Source organism: Lissotriton vulgaris, chromosome 5, assembly GCF_964263255.1.
Source record: "Lissotriton vulgaris chromosome 5, aLisVul1.2, whole genome shotgun sequence".
NCBI lineage: Eukaryota > Metazoa > Chordata > Amphibia > Caudata > Salamandridae > Lissotriton > Lissotriton vulgaris.
The window spans coordinates 1,066,791,315-1,066,808,249 of NC_141693.1; the positions used below are offsets into that span (position 1 = coordinate 1,066,791,315).

Genomic DNA, 16,935 nt, shown 5'->3' on the forward strand with positions numbered 1-16,935 from the left:
GACCATTCAGGATCATGAACACTGAAGTCTGACCAGATATTCTTGAAGTAATTTCAGCGTGGGTTCAGGGAAGTGCTGACTTGACCACCTCGTCGCCAAATGATGTTGCGTCCAAGAAACACAGTAGAGAGGAGTAAACTTATAAATAAGTTTAATCTTGAAGACAAGTACAGCACCAGATCTGTCAGAGTGTTCCTTCATCAAGTTTCAGTCTTCAACTGAAGATTACAAGCTTAACATTCTATAATTACCTAGCAACCTAAGCACTAGGACAAAGCAGTCTAATGAAGAACACATAGAATAACTAAGAAAACATAGAATAAGGAAACACAGGAAACAAAGGTTAGAACAATAGCTTATGTCCTTCTGCTGCAACTGCCCTTTCCAACGCTGTATTGGGTGTTGTGATTGGTGCTGTGGTTCCTGAGATTACCCGCCTCAAAGGTTTGAGCTCTCTCTTTATTATATTAGTACAGAAGATATATATATTTTTTCAACTGTTTGTATTCTTATTGCAGGTTATGATGCTCAATAATTCACCTTATTGCCATTATGTCTTGACGAGCTATCAGTACTCCAAGCAGAAGATCATTGCTGCTTAATACACAGTGAAAAACGGCATATGTTCTTCTTTAGAACCTATTACTATTTAGCCACTTTCATAATCGCTCATTTATAGCGCCACCTTCAATAAATCAGCAGTGACTTTGGCACTGTTAGTGGAAAGAAAGAGTTAAGGGAGAAGTTTTCTAGATTGCTACGCTGTAGAGCTACATCACATAGGATTTAACATAATTCTATTTTAAATTTACACTTGAAGTTTTTTGGTCGTATATGCCACCAGTGCTCCTTAAAGACTTGTAACTTGCATTCATATTTAAAATGACACTTCTGGTGTGGTAATTTAAAGTGTAGATTCAGAATGTCTGCTAAAATATTCCACTCACAAGTTGAACTAAAGGATTGTTTAAACCAAATTTAGACTCCCAAGGTGGTTCAGAAAAGAGAAAAACAAAAAATAGAACCACCACCGTTACGCCTGGCATCTTTTGGTGTGGTTTCCCCTGTCTTTTGCCCGGGCCTGTAAATCAAATGCCACTAGTGGGCCTCCAACACTGATTGTGCCACCCACAAGAGTAGCCTTGCAAACATGTCTCAGACCTGCCACTACAGTATCTTTGTGGGCAATCTTAAAATGCCATTTCAACCTGGCAAGTACACCCACTTGCCAGGCCCAAACTGCTCTTTCACTACACGTACGGCCCCCTAAGGTGAGCCCAAGGTACCCCAAGGGCAGGGTGCAGTGTATTTAAAAGGTAGGGCATGTACTTTTGTGTTTTACATATTCTGGTAGTGAAATACTGCTAATTTCAATTTTTACTACAGCAAAGCCCATCTCTCCCATAGGTTAGCATTGGAGCTGCCTTATAACATCTTACAAGTGTATCTTACAAATGGGAGCTAATAGAAAATTGGAGGTTGGGGTCTCTGGACTCACAATTTAAAAATACATCTTTCAGTGCAGTTGGTTTTTAAATTGGAGGTCCGAATATGCCACTTTTAGAAAGGGTTGGGTGTTGTGTTTCGTGTTACTTCTTTTTCCTGTTTTGTTTACTACTTCCTGCTCTTTTTTCGGCGTTGTAAACTGCATTACTTTAGGCCTTTCTACCGGCGACTAATTGCAGTAGACCAAATTATTCCCGGCAGTATACTTTATAAGGTCCAAGCAAAAGAATTGTCTCCAACAGAAGCAAGAATTGCTACATCAGGCATACAAGGCAACATTTTTCAGAAAACGCACAGACTCGAAAATCCTACTTTTATACTCTGGACAAACCGAACTTACCTCAAGTCCCCTGAGATTGAGAAACAGGGGAAAGAATTCATTTGGCCCTGAAGAGAGTTTGTGAAGATACCCTGCAAACTCGAAACGCGTAGGCGAACAGGATTACGTCCTAAGTTTGGGAATACGTAAAAAATACTTGGGAATCTATAGCCTCATAAACATTGTTTCCGAAAGGTTATTTTGTTTTCATGCAGATTCATTGAAAGGCTGCTCCTTGGGCAATAATTGCTTTATGGTTTGAAAATGTTTGCTTAATTGCGTTTGTTGATGTTTATGAAAAAACAATCTTTCCCTCCCCACGTTTATGATATATGTTCACTTTGTTGTATACAAAAAACTTTTTCTGCACTGTTCTCATATTGTTTATGTTTGTAAATTTATGATTTGTGTAGTTATAAATACCTCAAACTTGGTTCGTTACTACGCAAATGGCAGTGTGATTTCTCTGTACACACAAAAACTTTTTTCTACAAAATTTGAAAAATAAAAACGGCGCAAATAATCGCCTTGATAAACATATTAAGTTTTGTTTATCTGTTCACCCAAAACAGAATGGTGTAATACAATTAGAAGTGTGGGTTACCTTCTTTGTTGCAAAAAACTTTTAGAAAGTTGGCATTTTCTTATTTTAACCATTCTGTGCCTCTGCCTGTCTCTGAATACGTCTTGGTTATGATGACAGTTGGGCTGTTTGTGCTTTCACTCGAGACAGTCACACAAACGGAGCTGAGGTGTGCCCTGCACATCCTGATGGCTCATCACCAGGCTGACGCGTCTTTCTGAGCTAGAGCGGTGGGAGGAGTTGACACTGACACCTGAATAGGGCTGTGTCTGTCCTCACACAAACAAGTATGCACTCTCTGTAGTGTGTCTGGAGCCAGGGCATCAGGGCAGGATCTTGTGCCCTACAAAGACTTTCCTTTGAAGTTTGCCTATTTCAAAGGCTAAAAAGGTATAAGTACTGAACCACTGACACCGTATACTCAGAACACTTCTAGATTGGGGACATTCTGCCAGGAAAAAGAGCTGGATAAGCTGTCAGGAGGGACTGCCACTTTGCTGTTTGCTTTGCTGTGTTGGCCTGCTGCCTGCTCCCACTGTCCAAGGAGTGAAAGTACTGGACTTTGCTTTCTCCATCCTATTTCCAAGGTTCTCTAAGGGCTTGAGTTAAGCTTGCCTCCTGTTAAGAAGTTTCAGGGCTATCAAAGACTTCACCTACCATTACCTGGGCTCTTCTGTGGATGGACAGCTCTGTCTTGTCAAGTGGTGCCAAATCCATTCCTGGGCCTTTGGAAGTGAGTTCTAGTGATTTCAAGAAGAAAATCCACTCATCAACTTCCAGCATCATTCTGTACAGGCACACCACTGCAAAACTGGATGCCTCTGCGCTGCCAGCACCAGAGCATGGTCCCCGCTTGATGCATCGACCATAGCTTACAATGCAGGCCCCACCTTTCTGTCGCAGCACTTCAGAAGAACCTCCGCTGCATGAGTTTCGAGCATTGCATCACCGAAGTCCGTGATATACCGCTCTGACTCCAAAGCAGAAACTGCTTCATCACTGTGGAATTGATGCAGCGCGGCTGAATTTTCACTGCATCATCTCTGGGTGCCAGTTTCTTCATTGTCACAGCACAGCAGTAAGGAACTGACACATCGTGTCAGCAACCGGCACATTACCTCCCCTACAACAGTAAGGAACCGACTCATCACCTCCCCAGCCTAGCAATAAGGAACCAACGCATCATCTGCTATCTCGACCCTTCACCTCCCCTGCACCTAACATCATCCTTGATTTTTGACGCATCTCAGATACTTTGACCTGATCAAGCGCATCCCTTGATTTCTATGGACTGAACTTGCTATAATCATTTTGAAGTGATATTTTTACTTGTGTATGTTGGAGTTTTGCTGTTTTGTTTTGTTTGATTCAGATACATATTATCTATTTTTCTAAACTCGTGTTTACTCCTTTTGTAGTGTTTTCACTGTGTGTGTGTGTGTGTGTGTGTGTGCGCATGTGTGTGTACAAATACTTTACACATTGACTCTGAAATAAGCCTGACTGCATTTGCCAAGCTACCAACGGGGTGAGCATGGGTTATTCTGAGGGGGTAACTTGCTTACCCTGACTAAAGTGAGGGTCCCGACATAGACAGGGTGCAAACCACTGCCAACTAGAGACACAATTTCTAACACTGGTGATCAGCGATGAGGATAGGACATGTATTTGTACTTTATATACAGTGATTGGTGTACACTACTTCTATATCGCAGGCTATTACACCCCAACATTCTGTTTTTGCTTCTCTCTTTTTTTGAGGTTCTTCAGTTTTTATCTCAGTCTGGTAAGCCTTCAGCTGTAGCTGCAGATGTAGTGTTTGAGGAGGAGAAGCTTGAAACCTATACAGTGCTTCAACTCGAAAAGCTCTGCAAGGAGCTCAAATGTCCTTTTAAACTAAAGGCCTCACTAGGAAGGAGGTGCTGCAAAGTTGCTGATGGCCTGGTTGGCTACCAGGGAGGCTGGTGAGCACCCAGAGGATGGGGATGATAATGTGGATATGGAGAAACAGAGCCTGCATGGGAAATTTGTGTATCAGGATGTTTCTGAGAGTAGAGCACCCTCCAGGGCCAGCAGCAGTATATCCTCCAAAGGTCTGTCCCCAAAGGAGCTGGAGGACAGGCAGGAAGCTAGGAAGCACAAGTTGGAGCTGGAGAAGCTCAAACAGGAGCACAAGAAGAAGCTAGCTAAACTCAAAAGAGAAGCAGAAAAAGATAACTTGGCGTTGGAGAAGGATAAGTTGGCCATGGAAGAGTGAAAAATTATTTTAGCTCAAGAGCTGGGCTTGAAGGAGCTGGATTTGTAGCCTTAGTCCAATACAGATGTTGGCAGCAGGAAGGAGGTGCCACCAAGGAGGAATTCTGTGTGGCAAAGAAAGACTCTTATGGGTTTTCGGTAGCAGGACGAGGACCAGGCAACTGGTAATGCCTCAGGATCTCACCTGATTTATTGGGAGAATGATCTCCTATACAGTAAGCCTAAGTTTGCTGAGCCTGGGGCAGCGTGTGCGCTGGTGGTACCCCAGTACTTCAGAGCCTTCCTACTGGGTTTGGCTCATGATGTGTCTCTGGCAGGTCATCTGGGGCAGGACAAGTCCTTTGACAGGCATGTCACCCACCGTTTTTGGCCCAAAATGAGGAAGGCCTCAGATGCGTTCTGCAGGACCTGTCCTACCTGCCAGATGAGTGGCAAATCTGGGAAGAGGTGCAAGTCTCCGTTTCCTGTTGTGAGCACCCCTTTTTAATGGGTTGGAATTGACATAATAGGGCCTCTGGATCCCAATACAGCCATGGGCAACAGGTTCATACTGGTCTTGGTGGGCCATGCCACCCGGTACCTGGAAGCTATCCCTCTGAGGACGGTGACTGCTCCTACCATGGCCAGGGCACTGATGGGGATCTTTACCTTTGTGGGTTTCCCCAAGGAGATGGTTTCTGACTGGGATACCAACTTCATGTCTTTGTACATGAAGGTTATGTGGAAGGCATGTGGTTTTACCTACTAGTTCACCACCCCTTACTACCCCAAGAGCAATGGGCTGGTTGAAATGTTCAACTGAACCCTGACGGGCATGATTGGAGGTTTCTCAGAACCCATGTGGCTTAAGTGGGACGTCCTCTTACCATGCCTTCTTAGGAAACCGAAACGTCGACCCTACATCTTATCCCTATCTTGTTTTATTCAATGTAACTGGGGATAGATGTCTTTTAGGTTCTGTTGAGTCACGTATGGATTTATTTCTGTGTGTACCCACAGACCTATTCTTTGTTTGTTTACTTATCTGTATATGAAGTGTATCCTTTAAAATTCCTTTTGATAAAAATCTATTTTTCTAATACACCTCGTGTTTTGTTTATATGTTGTGTCCTGTTAAAATTGAGTTTACATTGAATTAGAGTCTAATAGCACTTGTTCACATTAAGGATTATGAATTCATCCTTTTAAAGCCATCACAAATTACAAAATACATACTAAAATAAATTCCCTTGAAGGCAATTTTACCTTTTCATGTTTCCACTAAGGCGTTGTTGCTTCTGTGTCGGGGGTGTGCTCCAATAGATACATCTGTAAGGGGCCCCAAATATCCTTTGGGCGGGATGAGGGGGGTTGGAGATCGCCGTAAGTATTTAGTTGCTCTTGGCAATAGATAAGAACCCGAAGTCAGTCCTTAAATTTTGGAGCCTAGCATGGTGATAATTATCTGTGAGAGCCGGCGATAAAAATCCTCACCCTAAGAGCGGCCAGCGATAATTATCAAAATAAGATACAGAGGTCACCTGATGTCACTAGGTGTTCCGCTCCCTCTTTACAAGTTTTTCTGAAAAAGAGGAAAGAGAAAAGTTTGAAGGTTGCAGCCAAGGCTTCTCTGCTAGCAAACCGGCGTAACATTATGATCATACTTATGAATAATAATGAGTATCAATACAGTATACTAAATGCCTCTAACCATGAAGTGCCTGCATGTTATCATTGGGCCTAATCTGTTGACTGCCAATTAAGTATTTTGACCCATCTTACCATTATTGTAAGAGGTATAGACCTCACCCCACCTGGCCACGGCTCAGGAAAGAGGAGAAGCACCGCTCTGGGATAGAAAGAGATATAAATGTGCAAGCATTATTACACTCAAACTACCGTTTTACTCCAAACAATCGAAGTAGCGCATGTCAAACCAAGAGCTCACTCACTCTCAAAACGTCTACATAAAGTCAAACATACACGTAGATGACTAAAAACGTGTGTTGTCAGGGTAAATAATGAAGCAAAGGCGGCTCCATATTGTTACTGTTGCTCCTTCTGTCCCAAAGAAAAAGAAGAAGCCCGCACAATGTTTGTACATCTATACATCCAGGGATAATGCATGCTCTTGTGAGGCTAAACCACTTACAATGACAGTGGTTACAATGGAGTGAAAGCCATTCAAGTCGCGTGTGGCTAGTAAGAAAGATTCGTTATCCGTGTCTCTCAAAATGGCACACACATCATCACAGACATTCCGCGTGTCACACATACAAAAGGCAAGCCCATTTCCAACCTGTAAGGTGATCCGGTAGACGTTCCCTACCTGTCCGTCGGTACTACAGCATCGGCATCCAAGCCGATCGGGGAGGTACCGGCGGGTGGTCAGGATAACCATTATATTGTGTCGCATGATTGGTTTGAAGTGCTTACATGGTGGGGTTACGTCACTAAAATGTAAACTCTCTTCTGATAGGCTGAAGCGAACACACTACTGGCCAATCAGGATGCCATGTTCATCAGGAGACATGCTGCTGTTTGTAAACATTGCCGTGCACGCAGATCATGGATAACTTTATTGAAAAAGGTCTCCAAGTACGAAAACACGGACAATCCCTCAATAAAGATTGACCACAATACATGCCTGTTGGCATATCCAGTTGGAGGTGTTAGAGTTCACGATGTTCTAAACAGATGAAGAAGCACCTCGGCAGACAGTTAATTACACCGAGATTACTACACTCATTTTCCATTAAGCTGGTAAACTGAGACATATATACAGAACGTCTGTACAAAACACGGGCGATCATTGAGTGAAGGTTTAAATGCCGACACTGGATGTCAGTGACTGAAGCAGGTTATTAAATACCAAAAATGGCGATATTGGTATTCACGATGTTAGGCATAAGATAGATGAAAATATGTATATAACTGGAACAATATGTCTACAATTCATGCCTGTCAATGAAGACAGACTAAGACGATATTGGTGTTCACGATGTTATAATGGGTAAAAAAGGGTAAAAAACACCTCCGGTCGGTGATTAATTATACCAAACCATATGAGATAATTTCCTAGTTCAAAAACTGAGACATATGTGAATAAAGGAAAGAGTGGTTGTACTCCAAAGAGGTGTGTGGCAATTCGTCAGTATATGGTAACTGTTTGAAACTGTAGGTGCACGTCAACAGCCGTCATCCCCAGAACTGACATATCACATGTATTTATATGTATAGTAACGTCTTGAGACAGAAGGGGTTTGTGTAGGGGGAATTGTGTAGGGAACGATGGCTCACCACCTACTCCAAGGAAAAAGACCCATATTAAATTGGGTTGCACTAACCGCTGCAGATCATATGGTAACAAAAAAGAAACCATTAGGCTCAGAGGGTTGACCAGGGTATGTCATCATTCAAACCCACCCGGTTAGTGACCATCTTAAACACCCATTTCTGTTTTCTAAGTAAAAGGTATTTGGATACATCAGTGACATGCGCAGGGATGTGAGGCTGTTCTATCACAGTCCACTGCAACGCAGTTGAATAATGATGTGCTTCTAAGAAATGATTAGTGAGTTTAGTCGCTTGCCTCTTACAACTAATGGTGCTCTTGTGTTCAGATATTCTTATTCTGATCTTACGAGTTGTCATCCCTATGTATTTTAACCCACAGGGACAGGTGATCAGATAAACAAGATTTTCACTATTGCAGTTCGTGAATTTGGACTGAATCCCGGTCTAGAAGTACCGATGTCTAATTCAGTTGACTTCTTTGTTTGGAGACACAAATTGCACATCCCACAAGGGTGGTGACCTACAACAGGAGGGAGGTCCCATAACATACCTAGTCCCCTAGGTCTGTCCTCACGCGGTCGTGTGTGGATCAATCGATCCCTAAGATTTGGTCCCCTCTTAAAGGAGAAAAGAGGACTCTGGATTGAGACATTGTCCGAGTTAAGAATGGACCACTGTTTCATTACCACTTTCTTGATGTTGTTAGACAATGTCCCAAAGGTAGTCACAAAAGTGATCCTTTCCAAAGGAGGTTTCTGCACAGGAGGTTCCAGAAGGGCCAGACGATTATTGTTCCGTGATGGATTAAACCCAGATCAGTTGACAGGGGGTGAGTGTTTGATTTGCTCAAGCGCTCCGTCCATCATCCCCTTTTGTATCGCTTTGTTCGCCCTAAGTTGGCAGGGTATGCTCAGACGTGAGTCCCTTGCTCACTTGGCCACTGGATTCAAGATAGCCTGGCTGATGAGGATTATGAATCCGAAACTGGTCCCAGGATACTTGTTTCCAGTCCAGGGAAGACATGGCTTGGCAGTTCGGGCTGGACTGTTCCCATGAGGCACAGGGTCAGACTGATTTGCATAGGGCCATGTCTGAACTGGGGTGGCTGAGTGAGCTAAAGAATGGTGATGGATTAAACCCAGATCAGTTGACTGAGGGTGAGTGTTTGATTTGTTCAAGCGCTCCGTCCATCATCCCCTTTTGTATCGCTTTGTGGACCCTTTACTTAGCAAGTAAATCCATATAGTACAAAGTCTTGTTGGGTAAAACGAAAAGAATCGCCAATAGCCCTAGATTGTTCAAAAGAATAGATTCAACTAGATGTGGAGGGTTAATGTTCCCAACCCGGCCCAATTGCCGATGCAAATTCTCAGCAAACTCGGGAAGCTGGAAATTCACTTTAAGAAAATGAGCAGAGCAATACTGCTACATGTGTTATATTTTTCAAGCAGCCGCTTTCCATGCGGACAACCGATTAAGTGTGCAGTAATATACAATCAATACTGCGAGCAACCAAATACTATTGTCTGGTCAAAACAAAACATGTGAGTCACTCTGTGAGCCCCGCAAGAGCCGGAGGTCAGCTCGTCCAACGGGGCTACACAAGGACGCAGTCTGGTCCCCACAGCTCAGCGGGGGCGAGGGAACTCCCAACAAGGATTAATAAAGAAATAAGACGTTCTTGGTGCCCAAGGCACCCCTACCAGCCCTCCTGACGTCTTCACGAAAATCTGGTGATGATACCAGAATCAACAGCACCACACCAGCGCCCTGCAAGCCCTCATACGCATAATTCCAGAAGTGTGGTAACGTCACGTGCGTCACCTGCTCAATGCCTCATGGGAAGTGTAGTTCTTCTGAGACATTCACCGGGGCTCAGCCGGTTGTTCTCGGTAGTGTTCTTCTGCTGCCGCTGCGATGTGCCGCAACAATCTAAAGATAGAGGTCTCCCCCTTGAAACACAATTTCCTAGATACCTTACAGTGAATTTTTTTGTCAAGCATATCCAAATCTTACTGGAGCAAAATCATATTGACCTAAATGTTTTGCTCTTTGCAGGCAGCAACTCAATTGATAATTAGGACCTAACAATTAAAGCCTTGGTCGACTGTTTGAAAGGGAAAATTAAATAGGCTAACATTCCGTTCATGGATGGTTGCTCCTACTTTGAAATGTGTAAGAAATATAAAGGTAGAATGAAGATTAATAAAATGGCAGCTTATAAAGGAAATTGGGATTAAATGGTGGTGGTAATTTCCACTAATGATGTGTTGACATTTTGGAAAAATGGTGAGACAATGAGTTTGTTGCATGGATATAGGTACAGAAAGTATGGTGTCAGAAGAGGGTTGGTTTAATCACCTAATGCTAACAGTAGTATATGTGGGGAAAGATTGTGTTGTAGATGAGACTATCTATCCCATTGATGTCAGATTTCTCATGTTATATTACAAATTTGATATTGAAGACATAATCACATGGACAAAGTTAACTAGATCTGCCGGCGCTCATAATAAAGACTAATTTAAAATGGTGGTCAAAATTCTATGCAGATCTGTTGAAGGAATTTGCATCTGCTAAAGCCTATGCAATAATTAAACCGATTTATAAAAAGGATGGTTCGGCTGACCCATAAACTACAAGCTAATTAGATTAATAGGTATAGGACCAAAAATGGAAAACATTTTACTCCAGGCCCTTACTGTTGTTACGTTGTTAAGAGATTAATCTGATTCCACTAGAACAAGGTGACTCTAAGCCTGGGCATTCCATAATTGACCACTGCTCTTTGTGTTTGGTCTATAGCCCAAACGTCCATGGATACTGGGGTTCTTTTAATGCCTGTTTTGTAGATTTCTAGGCCACCTTTCATTTGGTGGAACATGATATTCTGTGTGCCAAGCATGGAAATTCTGGGTACCCTTGTGGGGATTTTAAAAGAGCTCCATTTTAGGAACTGAGCTCAAGTGAAGTTGGGTGCCAATGGTAGCCTATTTCAGATCAGCATAAAAAATGGGAATTGCTTCAACTCTCTTTGCCCTGTTTCTAACTGACCTCCCAAAAACTATTTTAGATACACAACCCTTTACTCCCAAAATGGGAGGCTCACATATATCGTGTCTGTATTATGCGGACAACCTTGTCACTAGGGACGAACCCCAGTTGGCCTACAAAGAAAATTGGTGGAGTTCAGAAAGTACTGCTTTAAAAGTCAGTCAGTCAACTTTGACAAAACCAAAATATGACCTTTGGTAAGAAGGGGCATAGATTTTTATAGTCTATTGAGCAGTCGAAAATTGAGGAAACCTCAGACTATAGATAATTAGGTATGCTTTTTAATAACTCATTGCCCTTTTCTTCCCATATCAAGTCACACAGGCAAACGCATTACCAACCATTGTGGCTTACATAAATTTGAACTTGATTATATGAGCTCTCCCTCTAATCAGCAGCTTATAAAGCAGCTCTCCCTCCTAAAGTCCTATATGGAGTAGAAGTACTGGGCCTAGACAAGATTGCTGTTGCCTGAGCAATCTTCTATTATTCTCCAAATGTATAATGGCATTGCCCATTAGAGTGGAGGATGGCTCCAATCCTGGTCTATAACTGCAGTTACAGAAGCACTAAGGTTTTGGAGCAAATTGTTAACATCTGACCATCCTAAGATAGTTACCCTGCGTAGGGATGACATTATTTTAAGCAGTCCTAATTGGGCTTATAAAACAAGGAAACAGCTGAAGGTGATGGGAAATATAGTGAGGATTAGGAATTATAATGTGGTACTCAGACAAATGTATTCTAAGAAGGAATTATTAATGATGGGTGAGTTAGGATCAACAGAAAGAGATTTCCAATATTAAAGAACCAAGTCCTCAGCTGTACATCTGTGTGAAAGTTGGGAAGCGAACACTCCATTTCCTTACCTGTCTAGCTTACCAAATTCTCAGATGTGACCCACTTTTTTTACATTTAGAATAGGGTTACACCCACTCCATGCACACCCTTCTGGTTTGTGCTCTTTTAAGAACAATGAAGGATTATGTGAATGTGGGCTACAGATGCATTGCAGAAGGCAAACACACTTTTAGATGTAAGTTACCTTTTAACTGCAACAGGACATTTTAATTGATTGAGAATGCAATTCATGAATGTAACACGATTTTTAATGTCTATAAATAATAGTGTATTATAGGTACTATTTAAAAAACTGCAGCTGAATTATTTGCCATTTTGACTAAGTTGTGCTGTCAGTGGAGTTTAGTATAAGTATTGTATAAAATTATCTGCTGTTGAACTATGTGATATTGCTATATTATGTGTGATTACTCGTTGTGTTCTTGTTTATATTACTGTTTAAAAGACAATGTGTCGAATAAACAAATATTGATTGATTGATTCACATGCACCACTGACTAGTCGCTGAACAAGAAAGCTGCCTGCTAGATTTCAATGTCATGCCCCAGGAAAGATGTGTCTGTGCCTGGCAGCAACGGAATCTCAATATCCTGTGTCATTCCTCCTTGATATATTGTTTGTAAATGGGTCCTCTCATTGATCTGTAACTATGACCTGTCACCATGTGCAGCTGAGTGGCCTCATCTTGTTCTGTTACTTATTATTCTTTTGCCAAGATTACTTTGTGCAACAATATATTAAAACCCATACTTACAATATGAATAGCAAAACTACAAATCCCACAATACAACTTTGTTGGCTAAAACACCGGGATTGGATGAACCTTTTGCATATGGCTTGGGTGTGCTTTTCAGCTGTATGTTTTAAGGTGGCAATGTATAATGCTTGGGCAGTTCAAGGTCAATCCCACTTTGTGTCACCAGTTAGCCTCATTTAGGGCTTGATGTAGGTAATTGACATTTACCGATTCGAAAATACCGAACTTTACCGATTTGGTATTTTCAAATCGGTAAATGCTATGTAGATCATTTTTCTGTAAAAAATACCGAATCGTTAAGATTCGGTATTTACCGAATCTTGCCATTCATTCCTCTGGGCTGTGTCCTTACCGATTCGTTAAAATTGGGAAAAAGTCAAGGGTGGCAGGGTGTCACTTTGATACCCTGTTGCACCCCTGATTAGTGCTTGTGTGCACATGTGGCACACATACATGCCCTAAGGGCACGTATGTCTGTCACATGGCATAGGAGTAAATACACAGATTTGCATTTACATAGGAATTCGTTATTTACCACCAACTAATAGTTGGTGGTAAATAACGAATCCTTAAAGCGCAGAAGCACTCTTTGAAGTGCTTCCTACATTTCACCGAATCGGTAAATGATGATTCGGTAAATACCAAATCGGTAAATACCGATTCGTTATTTACCGAATCGGTAAATGTGCCTCCTACATAGGAAAAGTCTATTACCGGCCGGTAATAGCCTTCCTATATCTGGCCCCTAGAGTTGTTTGTTGGTCTCTTAAAGAGCTTGGCATGTGCTATGCGTTTAAAGCCGCTCTTAAAACATGTTCACAAAAGATTACTTTTAGTCTGTCATCTTGGGGTAGAAAAAAGAAGTGTAGTTTATCACTATTTTGTTCCTTTTTTGCTTAAACCATGTTCTCTTGATCCTGATCTTTACTCTAGGGAGCTCTGCTCCTGGTCCAGTCCCTGAAGGTCTGATCCGCATCTACAGTATGAGGTTCTGCCCGTTTGCCCAAAGGACACTGCTTGTCTTGGCAGCCAAAGGAATCAAGTAAGAATTTAATAATCCCAAATTCTACAAATAATTCGAACTACAACCCATTGTAAGCCCTTTGTAAATATTTTAATAGTTTTCCACAAGTTGCCTTGTAATTTTAAAACCCACTGAAATGTATTCTTATATTATATGTATTTCAACAAAATATCGAAACTTTTCAATATGTGAACTGTGTGTAATGCTTACATGGCAACAATCAATAATAAATTAGCTGCATGTATGCCTGTGTTGGGGTTGTAAAACAACTTTCTATTAGGGAAATTACAAAATCGTTTGCCAAAACGTTCCATCTAAACTACAAACCTTACCCAAGCTTAGATCCACACATAAATGACAAAAACCATAAATAAAACCTTTAGTTTTGTTATAGAAGAAAAAGAACAAAAAATAAACTTGGCGGGCCAAGTACAGACATATAAAACGAGGGAGGAGGAGCAAAGAAGCATGGAATAAACATGTAAGGCCATATTATCAACAATAGCGATAACATTATCGCCACTTTAGCAGCAGGAAACTGCCGCTAAAGCGGCGACAGGGGGCTTGATAAAATGCCCTTGAGAATTCCCATAGCAGCCCAGGTTTGACGTCCTTCACACGAGAACCTGGGCTTCTATGGGAATTCACAAGGGCATATTATCAAGTCCCTTATCGACGCTTTAGCAGCAGTTTCCTGTCGATAAAGCGGCGATAATGTTATCGCCGTTCTCGATAATATGGCCCAGAGTGTATCTCCAGATGGACTTGCTCCTCACACACCCCCTCATCGCTTCCCAGAAGACAATGGCCATGAGGGCAGGAGTCCTAGAGAGAAAACGAGCAGGCTGCAGCCTTTCCAGCCAGATTACAAACAATGCGCTATATTTTTGCTTTTCCAACTGCTGAATGTGTACAATTCATGTACAGATTTTTTTAAATGTGTTATGTGTTACAGAAAATTACATCCTATAGCGTTTCCTTTCACACTCTTTTTACCCCAGCTAGATTGTCGCATAATTCAAATGACTTTTTATTCTCTTTTTTTTAAGTTTAAAAAGCTTTATTGAGACAAAAATTGAAGATAGGTACAAAATTGCCAAAAATAGTCATACAGAGACAAGTAATCATGAAAAACAATTACATAGGGTAATACAAGATATATTCATAGAAAGTAACAAGATAAAAATCTATACATATTTAATGACAGGATGAAATACCAATGTTGGTAACAAAGATATACAAAAATGTACCATAGTAAACTAGCATTTTAAATTTGAATTTTAAATGGATAAAAGAGAGAAAGAGGAAAGGAAAGGGAGAAGAGAGAAAGAAAGAAAGAGAAGGAGGGAAAAGGAGAAAAAAAGGGAAAATAAGGTAAATGGAATCAACAAACTTATAAAAATTCCAATAAAGAATCCATAACATACATTAAGACTCGCAATTAACAGTGAATAATCAATAATATATAAAAACAGTTGCCAAGGGGGAAAGCCCTATACTCATGGTGGCTGGAAAACGTGATTACTGTCTCTTGTTCGTAAGGCCGAGGTAAAGTGGTAATTAGTAAGAGGAGACCAAAGGGCTTCTTTTTTAAGAAGTTGCTGTGTGGTAGTTACTGAAGTCTATCAAGCCTATGATGGTAACATAAAAGGTTCCACCAAGCTGAAACGGAAATCTTGGAAGAATATTTCCAGTTGGACGTAATTACTTGTAAACCAATAGCAATGGCCAAACAATGAATGAACCCAATTTGTGAGCACCCACCCATTGTGGAGATTTACTGCCCAAAAATATTGAACAAATGTCAAAAGGAAAACTAGTAGAACTGATAGAGGCAATTGCGTTACAAACTTTAGTCCAGAAACTGAAGATGTTAGGGCAAAGGAAAAAGGAGTGCATGCAAGTGCCGGGAGAGGTTTTGCAGGACCAAGAGTTGGGAGATAAATCAGAACTGAATTTGGAGACGGCTTGTGCAGATAGAAATATTCTCTGATAAAATAATAAAGCATTTGAGTGGTACTAGCGTTGCATGAAGTGTGGTGAATACTAGCCCAAATAGAATGCCATGTATGTATAGAGAAAGTGCATTGTAAATCCGTTTCCCAAAGAGTTTAAATTTTGCTTTTGGGGTGAGTAGGAAGGGAAAAATGAAGGTATTATAGATGTGTGAGGCCCTAACAACTGAAGAAGTGGGTAATGGTGCTAACAAATGATCAGATGGAGAGTAGGGGGTATCGGAGATAAGATAAGAGAGAGCTGTTGAGTTAAGATCAGTTTTAAAGATTCAAACTTGAGGAAGGAAGTGTCTGGTAAACCACATTTAGACTGGGTTTCTCGGAAGGATAAAAATCGCACATTATTCTTCTGGTGTTTGACCTTGATAATCCCTGCAACAATCCAATCATTCCAGAAAATGGTGCGGTTGGAAATTTTAATGGATTTATTATGCCATATGGAGGAGTCCAAGAACCATTGTAAAGGTGAGCATGATTTTAAAAGAACCAGATAAAAGGTAGATGTAAGCTGAGTAATGTTAATGTTAATGTTAAAAATGACATGTAAAGCGCACGTACACCGATTGGTTTCATGGCGCTATGCTAGGGATTGGGCCCGCGGAGAAGTTATTTGTGGGTCTTTGCAAAAAGCCAGGTTTAAATGGACTTCCTGAAGCTCAGAATATCAGTGCATGACCGCATTTCCAAGGGGAAAAATTCCACAGTCTTGGGGCGAGATAGGCCAATCTGCAACCTCCTTGACGTTTTCGTTTGAACGTGGGTGTGGATAGAAGCAGAAGGTGGGCTGATCGAAGGTTGCGTGAGGTGGCATACCTTAGTATGAGGTCGTTTATGAATTTGGGTCTGTGACCTAGGAGAGATTTGAAAATCAAGCAGCCAGTTTTAAAAATGCAGCGTTGAGGGATGGGAAGCCAGTGCAGTTTCCTCAAGAGAGGGGAGGCTGGTTGCCACCTAGGTTGCTGGAGGATCAGTCTGGCTGCTTGATTCTGGACCATATGCAGGCGCTTGGTGAGGAAGAATGGCATGCCCAGGTATACAGGGCTTCCTGCCTAAGCAAACAACAGATCTTCTAGATCTTACGCATCTGAAAGAAGCATTTCGAGATCACCAACCTGACTTGCGTTTTTAGTGAGAGATCATTGTTTAAGGTGACACCAAGAGTTTTGGCAGAGGGGGAGTGGAGGGAGGGGATCCTAGCTCCGTCGGCCAGTAGTGAGGGCCCCAGAACTTGTGGCTACCCCTTGTAAGGATCAGTTCCGTCTTACCAGGATTTAGCTTTAGATG

General features: G+C 41.6%; 1 protein-coding gene across 1 annotated transcript in view; it reads left to right on the forward strand.

Moving 5' to 3' along the window:
* The window catches only part of LOC147712020 (glutathione S-transferase omega-1-like), a 169,862-nt gene that overhangs the window by 69,470 nt on the left and 83,457 nt on the right, over positions 1 to 16,935 (forward strand). Inside the window, exon 2 of the mRNA XM_086922752.1 lies at positions 13,546 to 13,654. Within this exon, the coding sequence (XP_086778878.1) occupies positions 13,546 to 13,654 (109 nt within the window). The remainder of the gene's footprint in view (positions 1 to 13,545; positions 13,655 to 16,935) is intronic.